This window comes from Electrophorus electricus, chromosome 17, assembly GCF_041902795.1.
Source record: "Electrophorus electricus isolate QZ-2024a chromosome 17, ASM4190279v1, whole genome shotgun sequence".
Taxonomy (NCBI): domain Eukaryota; kingdom Metazoa; phylum Chordata; class Actinopteri; order Gymnotiformes; family Gymnotidae; genus Electrophorus; species Electrophorus electricus.
This window is the reverse complement of record NC_137513.1, coordinates 21744287-21755348: the sequence shown is the minus strand read 5'-3', so window position 1 is coordinate 21755348 and position 11062 is coordinate 21744287. Positions and strand designations below refer to the sequence as shown.

The 11062-nt window shown below is 47.6% G+C and overlaps 1 protein-coding gene across 2 annotated transcripts; it reads left to right on the top strand.

The window, feature by feature from the left end:
• The first annotated feature begins 640 nt into the window (after positions 1-640).
• Positions 641-9199, top strand: trmt9b (tRNA methyltransferase 9B). 2 transcript variants are annotated; one of them, XM_027018219.3, is made up of 5 exons: positions 641-794; positions 3932-4050; positions 5368-5558; positions 6107-6280; positions 7528-9199. In XM_027018219.3, exons 3-5 carry the CDS (start codon positions 5405-5407, stop codon positions 8412-8414), a joined length of 1215 nt encoding a protein of 404 aa, XP_026874020.2. In that variant the 5' UTR covers positions 641-794; positions 3932-4050; positions 5368-5404; the 3' UTR covers positions 8415-9199. The 2 variants fall into 2 exon arrangements, with proteins under 2 accessions (XP_026874020.2, XP_081556556.1); XM_081700430.1 differs by lacking the exon at positions 641-794 and adding an exon at positions 832-1015.
• The last annotated feature ends 1863 nt before the right edge of the window (positions 9200-11062 follow it).

The following is an 11062-nucleotide window of genomic DNA, read 5'->3' as shown; positions in this document are numbered from 1 at the left end:
TACGAATGAATATGAAGCAAAGGGCTTGGTCACTTTGAACACTCGACAGTATTGGTACGTCACATTGGGGGTGTGCTGTTTGGTGTTGTAGGCTACAGTTTATGATGATGATGGACATCTAATCACGGATTTGTGCATCTAGGAAAAAAGGCTTTACTCACCCCACGAATTCCACTGAGACTTCATGTCAGCACAGCCGCGTTTAAGCGTTAAAAACATTTGAGTTTCACACTTTTCTAAAAAAAAAAATGTATGGACGTCTAATATTTTGTTCACAGCTATATTTACAGCTATCAGTGCATAGATTGATAGTAAAGAGCACCGGCAGTGCAGTGCACAAGGATGGCTCACGAGCTCGTGGGACTGTTAGTTTTGCAGCGACGTAATTGTAATTTCCGACGTAATTTGTAGCGACAAACTACTTTTGGCTGTTCGGAAGTGTGTAGAAATGCATACGTAAAATAAATGTTATAAAAGGGGAATCTTTTATGCAAAAGTTACAAAAGGGATCCTAGGATCCGACTTCACGCGTTACAGGATCTCGTGTCAAACAGTGTTTTGTTGTCTTGAGGTCACGTGAGTGAACTGGCCAATTGCAACCGCGGATGTTACGCCGCGAGCGGGCGCCGCTGCGTGCGTTTGCGGTAACGGCTTTATCACGCGGAGTGCACGGGGGGTGTCGCGCAGGGGGCTCGCACTGTCCTCTCTGCTCTCGTGTTCGGCTTGTTGCACCCCGGGACGCGATAAACACGAACATCCGAACAGCTCCTGCGTCCAGCGCCCGCCGGCACGCGGTACGTACACCGTTTTTTTCCCGTACACGATTTTCCGTGGCTTGTGACGTCAAAACGCGAATCCCAGTGCCAATTTCGGCTCGTGCTTACTTTCCACTCTCACTGTCCTCGTGGCGGACGCGTCGGACTCCTCGGTGCGCGTGCGTGCGTCTGCTCTAGTGCAAGGATCACGTGCAGTACAGGGATTCGGGTTTAGTGTCTCGGATAGTTGTGAGTTGCAGGTAAAGTCACCGGTGTTCGTTCTGCGTTATTCGCTGAACGCTTAATTGGCGTGTACGTTTGTCATCCGGCGTGCCAAGCTTGTTTCGGATCTGGGGTTGTGTGTGTTTCTGGACAAACAATGTACATCTGGGAAAGGAAGCGTGTGTGTTTTTTCTGGAATAGATAATGCACACCTGGGAAAGGAAGCGTGTGTTAACGTGCGTTAATGAGTCGCAGCGGGCGGGCGGACGGTCATGCACGGTATGGCTGCGTCGGCCTTAATCGGTCTGCTGCAACAAATGATGCGTCCGGTTGATCTCTGCGCATAGACACTCTTACCATTTATGTAACTGTTTTACATAACTATTTATGTAAATGCATTTGGCATACGCTTTGATAGGCCTAGTGTTCCGCCGTAGATGACACTGAATAGTAGCAGAAGGAAAATTGGATTTAACGTTAAATACCACAAATACCATTATAAGCATTGTGATTGAATCTTTGTTCTAAGGGGGTAGAACATAACTGATGGTTGTCAGATCATCAGCTCATCATATGTTTTGAATATTTGTAATCATCTCTTATACAACATTTATATTTAGCTATTAACTATGGCATCACATTATTACAGGTCCATACCCAAGTGATACAGATCTGATCCATACAGAGCACTGAGCTGGTAGTGAGCTACTACACTACACCTATACTTTGTGTAAACAACCGGTAGATGAGATAAAGGTTCATTACTGTGATTAGAATTTTACACATCGGATTACACTAGAGTGTATTATGTTTGGCTTCTCACTGCAGCAAGAGAAAATGACCCCATTCATATCGGCGGGTCTAAAAACAATAAACCATTGTATAATTCATAAGGTGCTCCCATAATTTCTGGAAGCAGATGCACACTGAGAGAATGGCTGCGCATGGGCCTAATTATAGCCTCTCCTCTTCCGTCGAACGCTCGGAGCTTGGCGCCTGCAGTGGCTTACATAATTCCTGCTGTTATGAGCAGCTTCGTGGACTCCGCTAACGAGTCCAGACGTTGAGTGCTGAGCTGTAGGGCTGGGATGACCAGTCAATTCTTTCGATGACTATTAAAAAAACAACAAACAAACAAACAAACAAAAAAAAACAGTTGCAATTTCTTTTATCGTTTAGTTACAAACAGTGCTGCATGAGAAGAGGAATAGCATGGGAAAGACGGCAGTGGGTAAAGCGACCACGTGAAGGGAAAGTAGCCTGTCAAACAAATGGCCAAATACATGTAAGCAGCTGAAAACCGTCAGCAGGAATGACCAGTTACTTCAGGTTCTCCACTTCCTTGGTGAAGAAGGCTTGTGTAGTAGATTCACTTAGCAACTTCTTATTTTCATGTACTTGAATCATCTCTATAGAATCTAATCTTACAAAGTAGTGGACTTTGAAGTTGAGTTGTTCCTGAGAAGTGCCTGGCAATCCTCTGCAAAGTCCTCTACGTTGGCCAAAGACCAAAAGGGCTTTGTAGAATTGCATGTGAATTTATAGCATAAATTCTCATATCGCACTAATCAATTAATCAGAACGCTCGTAAGATGATTAATTGATAAGGATAGCTGTTAGTTGGTGCCGCTGTGAGATGTTGATGTGTCATGCTCTTCTCATTGAAGACGGTCCCAGAATGGACCCTGTGACGAGGAAGTGCTGAAATTTGTGCCAGCGTTGACTCCCACATGACCTGTGGTCTCTGGAAATAGACAGGATTTGTCATGGTGCCTCATTATTGGGGGGGACTGTGGTTCTAACGCGCGTCTCGTCACCAGACATCCGAGAGCTTCCTCTGCTGCCCAGTGCTTGGCGCTCCATTGACGGACCCTGCGTCTGTGCTGGGGTCCTGAAGAGGGCTTGGCACATGCGCCGCTGACATGCCTGTGATCTTTAAGGGTGCAGTGAACTCCCTAACGTAGCACTGGCAGACCCTTTTGTTCTCGAATGCAGGCTGCTTTGTAGACGGGTCTGTGAATTCTCACAGATATCCTTCAGATTAACGTTACGTTTGGTATCGTGCATTTCTTTTCATTAAACCAAGTGTCTGAGGGCAGTGTCCATACTGAAGATATCCTTGAGAATGCTTAGTCATTCATAACTGAGAATACAAATGCTGAGGTTTTGTTTTTGTTTTCTCGACATCATATTCCATACCAACCTAAATCGAATCAGAAGTGGGTACGTTGTAGGTAAAATTAAACCGCTAAAGACCTATGCAAATAAATCTCTTCTGTGAGGTATTTGGTGCTGTTAGGTTATAGGAAGTGTAATTTGGGATTTATTTGTTTAGCTCTTTTAACAGCAGGTATCATTACAAATCATTGCTGCAGAAATGCCAGAGCAGACGGATAATGAGCAAGGCAAGGTAAAAGCAGCAAGGGAAACACTTCTATGGGTGTTTTCCTGTTGTTGATGCTCTTCTAACACATCTGCTGGCACTGATGCGCCTCTGCTCTCTATGCACACGCGCGCTTTTCTGAAATTCGGATGTAAAGGCGAACACGGGCGTTCTGTGCAATCGTTCCACTCATCTGAATTCACTTGTCAGTTTTGTGGCCAGAAATTGGATGCACCTTGGGTTCTTTCCTGCGTCACGTCTCGGTGTGCACTACCAGCACGAGCATGCAGCTCGGAGCAGAGTGTCTCCCCGGCCTTCACCTGTCTGTGCTGCTGCACAGTGCACTAGAACAGTCGGTCCCAGCTCCCACAACACACACACACACACACACACACACACACACACACACACACACACACGCCCCAGCAGTGCAGAATACCTGGTAGAGATGCACTGGCAGCTGGGAGGAAGCACGACTGTGTACTCAGTGGATGTGCATGGGTTTGTTGGGGAAACCCTGCTCGATGGCTTCTGAGGTCCTTATTCTGCATTTTGCGTTTTTCCTTTTCAGAACACCATGAGTGGATGGCACAGAGCAGTTTACCCTTGATTAACCTTCTCCCGTAATCTCCAAAAGACTGGAGCATCACCATATAATGACTGCACTCTCTGCTGAGAATTTCACTGAAGGTCAGACCCTCGAAAATGGCGCTGCTCTGAAACCAGTGTCGTGCCATTTGTTTGTTTTCGAAGTTTAAATCTGTCGTTCATGTCTCAGTATACTTGTGTTCCCTAGTAGTAGTCCTTCTGAAGGTCACGTTGATTTGCTGGTTGGACCATGAAGCCATCGACCGAAAACCCTGAGGGGCTCGGGGCAGAAGAGCTGAAATCGAGCGCTTCAAAATGTGCAGCTCGTAATTAATGACTTCAGAAGCTTGTACCTCAACAACACCACTACAAGGTCCCATCAGCGTAACCTGATTTAATTCCATCTACTGCTCTTAAGAGCTTCGAGTCAACATGTTTTGCTTATTCCCCTCCCCAAAAGAAATAAACGGAGATGTTCGCGCATTCATGTAGGGCGCAGGCAGGCTCTTAACAAAAGGTGCCAGCAGCAGGCAGTGTGAGCCTGCGGGCAGGACACACTCTGCATCTCAATTGTTCCAGGTGCACTGCAACCCCCATATCCTCCCCTCCCGCAACCCAAACGTGACCCTCCCCCACCCGCCGGGCTCCTTGCCAGACCGGGAACAAGGGTGTCCCTGGCTGGGGCGCAAGCCTGCGATGGCGCAAGCAGCGATTGAAAGGCACGCGCTGTATGAGGACATCGCACACGGGCTGATGGTGAAGACCTATTGCAAATGGCACGTGAGCTGCGCGCTAATGTATGCAGTGCGGAACTGGCACGATTGTTTATTTTATACAGTTTATTCTGCCTTCATCAGTTCAAGTTAATGTTCATTGGTTGTAGGGCTTCTAAATTAAAAATAGGTGTGCAAGGTACACCCCCACCATGTCCAGTGAACTCACCCCAGGGCCACAGGAGAATAATAAAATATTCAACACTGCATAAGTAGGTTTGCTGTGTAGAGTGCGTAGAGTGCAGCTCTGTTTAAACGCTGTCTAGACAGCCTGCTGAGCGCGGTTAAAGCTTTGATCATCTTCAGCGCATAAACACGAGCAGAATTCGAGGAAGTCTGAAGGGCAAATTCTTTTTCACAATACGAGGAGGATGATGGCGTTGGTGGTGGTAACTGGCTCACCGGGGATTTGTCACCACATGGAGATGCTATGGCCGGCAGCACCGCGCACGAGGGAGCCGGGTCATGACCCCATCCGTCTGCCGCAGGGTGATGGCTCAGTGACTCGCAACTGTGGACTACTTCTCTGTTAATCGGGCTGATGTAGTGAGAGCGACCTGTTAGTCAAAACAACACCGTTATGGTCTCCCTCTCTCTCTCTCTCCCTCCCTCCCTCCCTCCCTCCCTCTCTCCCTCCCTCCCTCAGCACTGAGGATGCTGGGGCAGGCAGATTCGTGAGCACCATGGAGAAGGCTGCAAGCCAGCTGGAGAGGGAGCGTGTTCACAGCGTCTACGAGAGGATCGCACCCTTTTTCAACGACAACCGCTACAAGGCCTGGCCCCGGGTCAAGCAGTTCCTGCTGGAGCAGGAACCCGGCAGCATCGTGGCCGATGTGGGTAAGGCGTCGGGCTCCGCCACCAACACACTGGAGCCTCTTTCAAAATGGCTCTCCTTTTTAATGTGCTCTCAAAGCCTCAATTCCGTCTGCCTTGTCTGTTTCGTTTCCAAGTTAGCTGATGAAACCGTATTTGTCCCTTCTCCATTTTGAACTGATCTGAAACGTTATTTATATGACATTTTTTTTGGACCCTTTTTAGATGACAAGCTTGTCGGAAGGATTAGACTTCTAAAGCTAAAGGCATTTAAATCCCTCGTTTTCTCATCTTTCTCAACTTAAAGATGCTCTGCTGTTAAAATAATGAGCGTGCCAGCATTTTTCTGAAGCAAAACGCAATTTTTCAGCTCATAAAACGTAATGGGATGGGCTGAGTTACAGTGCAATAATCAAAATACGGGGGGTAGGGGGTTAACGGGTGTTTTGCGATATAACAAACCACCCTAGAGTAGTCATTATGAGGGGTGTCTTCACACACACACACCCTCTTCACCTCCACCTGCCTTTCAATAAAACGGAATGCGTTCTGTTTATTTGCGGCTGCCGCAGGATGCGGCAATGGTAAGTACCTGCACATCAACGACGGCATCTTCAAGCTGGGCTGTGACGTGTGCCGCCCCCTGGTGGACTCGGCCTGGAGTCGCGGTCATGAGGTGCAACTGTGCGACGGCCTACGTCTGCCCTACCGGGACGGCTGCTTCGATGCCGTGCTCTCCATCGCAGGTGAGCCCCAGCTTCATGTCTCCCCACTGCTCTATAACAAAGAACTGGATTGCTAATGATGTAATTATCTTGAAGTCCTTTAAGAGAAATCAGTGGTCACACCCCACCCCCACAAGCTCCAGACAGTCTTATGTTCTTAGTATGCTAGTGGATTATTATATCAGGAGAAACATCAGGGTAGTTTAAAAACATGCGGTTGCACTGATACAGGTGCAGAGATGTGGTAGAAAAACCAATTTTGTAGGCTCTTTTATTGCCATGATCGGGTTCTGTTTAAGCCCTACCAACTGTGGCAACAACTTGTTTTCGCCTTTCACGATGCAACTTCGAGAGCTCATGGTTCATGCGATGCCCTGGATTAATCCAGACAGCTCTGCAGCCAGACTCTTTTTAGAGGCAATCCGCTGCCCTTTCCAGTAATTAAGGTGTGCCAGCGCAGGTAATATAACCTTTTATTAACGTAAGATGTGCAGAAAATGAGTCATGTTACCAGGTTACGGGAGATTAGCAGCTCTCAGGCAGGCTTGGTCACCTGGCAACCCTGGTTCCACCCCCAGAGAGACGATTAACGCGGCCATTCAAGAAAACAGAGAGGTGTTTGAAAGCATGGAGGGGGGGAGTGTAGGAGGATATATTCAGCTCAGATGATTACTTTAATGACCTTTTAAAGATTACATCTTGTTTTGACACAACTCACAAAAAGGATTTGTTGCGCCCGTGAGCGTGTGAGATGAGTTTTGATTTTGATGTTGTGCACATCACCCACTATTATGTGTCATTAGGCAGACATGGAGATGCTGAAGAATCATACACCTTGTAGCTCTTAATGGAAACGGTTGTGAGGTTCCAGCTGTTGGCTTAGACTTCAGGCGAACTGTAAGCCAAGAAATGATTTGCTGACTAACCACCGTGTGCTTTAGTTTCAAAGCGTGCAATTTGCGTCATGTATCGCTACGAAATACTGCTTTTTCCAACAGCTTGCATTAAAGTATTAACTGGCTTCTCACTAGTAAAATCACTGCACTGTAACACACTCTGCCTAATTTGCATTATTACACTGTAGTATTATTGATATTATAATGCCTCCTCGTTAGACTGTCAAATTACGGTCTAATTAGTATTACATTTTTATTACATTCCACAATGACAAATATGACCAAATACTACAAAGGGTCTTAAAGTAACAGGCTCCTCTGTGTCACCCTGCAAGCCTGTTTTCAGTCTTTATGGCATTTTCGCACTTCTAGTCATCCATCACATGTCGACGAAGGCGCGTCGGATTCGCGCGCTGAGGGAGATGGCACGCACGCTGCGTCCAGGAGGCCGCGTCATGATCTACGTGTGGGCCATGGAGCAGAAGCACCGCAAGTTCGAGAAGCAGGACGTCTTCGTCCCCTGGACCCCCCACCCTCCTTTACACCCCGTCCCCAGAGGGCGCGGGAGAGCCCGCCGGCGGGGCAGCGGAACCCGAGGCGTCTGCAACGCGGCCGACGCCCAGAACAAGCACAGGAACGCGAAAAGCACATCTTCCGCAGCGGACGAGGACGAGGTGGCCAGAACGCGGCAGCAGAGGAGGCAGGGCCTCTGGTTTTTCTCCCGCTCGCTCGACTCCGTGCTGGACTTTGGCAGCCTGACCATGTCGCGCCCTTCCTCCGTGGACGATGGGGAGATCGCATACCGTGCCAGGGGCCTCATCAGCCAGGTGTCCAGCTTCTTCTCCCCGCCGTCGGCCAGGACCGGCCTGGACGAGGATGTCTTCGCCGCCGAGCCGCACGACCGGGCGCGTGCGGCCGACGAGCCCGCCGACGGCCACGTCTCCGTGGCGCTTGTCCAGGACTGCTCGGCCGTGGCCCTGCCCGACCTGGTACCCTGCCAGAAGGGGCAGTCGCACGGTAGCAAGACGGGGCAGGACGAAGCCGGAAGGCAGGGAAACCTGGTGTCCCTCCAACGCAGCGAGCAGTGGGACGGGGAGAAACTGGACGACGCGTGTCTTCGCTACTACCACGTCTTCAGGGAAGGGGAGCTCGCACAGCTCATCGAGGAGCACGTCGAAGAGCTCCACGTTCTGCACACCTTCCTGGATCACACCAACTGGTGTGTGGTGGCCGAGAAGGTTCAAGTTTGGAGGGTTTGAGTTTATTTATCATCTCCATTTAAACTTTTCTATTAAGGTTTGTTTCCAAGTGTTTTTAAATGTTTTATTTATGTTTTTTAGTATTTGTATTGGAGGGACAATTTTGTTATCTACGAGAAGGGTCAGTAAGGCAATCACATACTGATGCTTGCTTCCTAATGTAGACTGAAGCAGTATTATTAGTTCAACTGAGCATTTGTTGCTGCCAGTGGTTAAAGACTCGTTATCCAATAATGTCCAGTCTTTTTAGGTCTGAATAAAATACTGCTTGTTTTTAGTTTCCAGCTGTCTTTGTGTCTCGGTTGTTTTTGAATTCCATGGCAGTTTAAGTGATTTTTAAAAATCATATCATGGCACTGATTTTCACGGCAAGCATGTCACTGTTAGCTGCCCTAAGCGATGCCTATCTGAAACTGAGAGCACTCCACATTGTTCTGAAACAAACGTGAGCACATAACTAGCATTTTAAGTAGTGAATGCCTTCTTCTCAGGAGTCATTTTCGTGTATGCTCGTGGTGTCTTGTACTTTCGGCTTAAGCTACTAAGTGCTTCATCATCCTCAGACGTTGCTGCGTTTAGTGCAGGTACTTTGCACACCGAGTCCCAAACTTGAATAAATGTTTTACATTGGCTACTAGTATTTATGGATTTTTTACATAGTAATGCAAGTGTTCAGTGTACTTAAGTCTTGTGATTTATGTTTTAAACTTGAATCATGTTTCTTTCCATTACATTGTGTATTCTGTTCAAACTGAATAAATATGCTATATTTTAAATACACTAAATACGCTGTGCCTCTGGTTCTTGAATTAAAAAGCAGGAATTGCTGACTTCATTGATTTTATTATTCTGAACTTGAGGTTCAAAATGATAAACTAATTACCTAGTTAAATCAAAGATTTTATCAATTGAACCTGTCGTATTCGTTGATGCAGGAAAGAAGAGACCGGAAACAGTGCGTTACCTTGTAGCCTTTTATTAATGCAGAGCTCTGGAGATGTCACTTCACAGCACAGTGCGAGTGAGATCTAAAACATAACTTCGCAATACACATACTTGTATACCTCTCCTCCTGTGCCACTTCAGCTTAGTACTTTTTCAGTTCAGCCCTCGCCTCTGTCTAACTGTCACATTCACAAGTCTTCTTGCACAATCGCACATATGCACATCCAAGGTGTTTCCTGTTGTTCAGTAATTATGTCTGCACATACAGCAATTATTTTAATTCAAGCATTAATCCTATTCCATCTTGCGCATTATTCTCTATTTATGTAAGCTTAGCATTCACTTAGTTTATGCAATCCCACAAACCCGTTAAATTAATAAGTGACGTATCATCTCATCCCTAAAATGTATGTGGTTAAAGAAACGTGATTTGGCTTAACGATTCAGTCACAAGCAACCAATGTCTCGAATGCAAACACGAGTCTTCTGCAGATCATTTCTTAAATGCACGCGGTTTCATTTCATTTCTCAGGATATTTGTTTGTAGACCTCAGTCCGTGTTACGCCTTGTCCATTTCCAGCAATTGTCTTCCAGCCGTGGGTTGGAGCGGGGCGCACGCGCTCTCCCGCCGTCTCACCTTAGCTGCAGCCCCTGTGGACGGGTCGACGCCCTGGAGTAACGTCCTCCAATGACAGAGGCCGCAGGGACGCCCTTCTCTTGGAAACAAGAATCCAGGCTTCAGATCTGTGTCATGCGAGCACCGCTCGACGACTTTAAGCATTCAACGGGGCATTTAATGCACTGTAACTGCGTGCGTGCGTGCCTCCGATGCACGCCCCCGAGAGACGCGTCAAACCTCGCCTGGTTATCTGAAGTCTCCTGAGCGCGCCCTCAGCCGCGTGCAACACCAAGTGCTGGCGAAGTCCTGCGAGCGCGGTGTCTGTGCAATTGGAGCAATTCCTCCATACCGCCGTCATTTGCTCAACTCCCAGTAATCTTCCAGAAATTCACATCCGTTTAAGACGGCAACAGCATATTTTTATGAGCCTAACTTAGAATGGTTTGTCTGTGCTTGCCTGTGGGGGGAGTGGTGTTTGAGGCCACACGCTCGTGGAAAGGTACATGACGATATCCGTGTCACGTTGCTTCCTCCAGGGAACGTCTGCACAGTGCATAGACGATGTGAGCACATCTGGCTCCTGTAAAGGCGCGGCCATCAACCTGCTTTTGAGAGAGGAAAAAAGTGTCCACATTGCAGAAAAGAGCAGACATAGAATCGGTTCTTTTAATCAGGTTTAAATGAAGCATCGGTTTTATTAGGGTTTATAATTTCATCGGATTCTTTTCACGTAGGCACAAGATACGTGCGAAGTTACGTTTCGTATACGTGTACTGTGGGGACAAAAAAGCATTTTCAATGTTAGTAAAATAAACTAAAATTTTAAAAATCCCAAGCACAAATCAAACGCTCCGTATTCAGTGTGTGATGCACACGTGCGCCACACGCATTCCCTCTGTGCTTGTGAAGTGCCAGGTGTTTGCGGTCTGCGGTCCGCGACTCGTGGGGTCTGCGGAGCATGCTAAACGGGTTCATTGTTCGTACCCGATCGAAGGCTGCGTCCTGTTCCTAATCCGCAGGTTTCCGTGCTGTGGGCTGGCTAGGTAGACCTGTGGCCAGGTAGCATGAACGCACTGCGCAGCC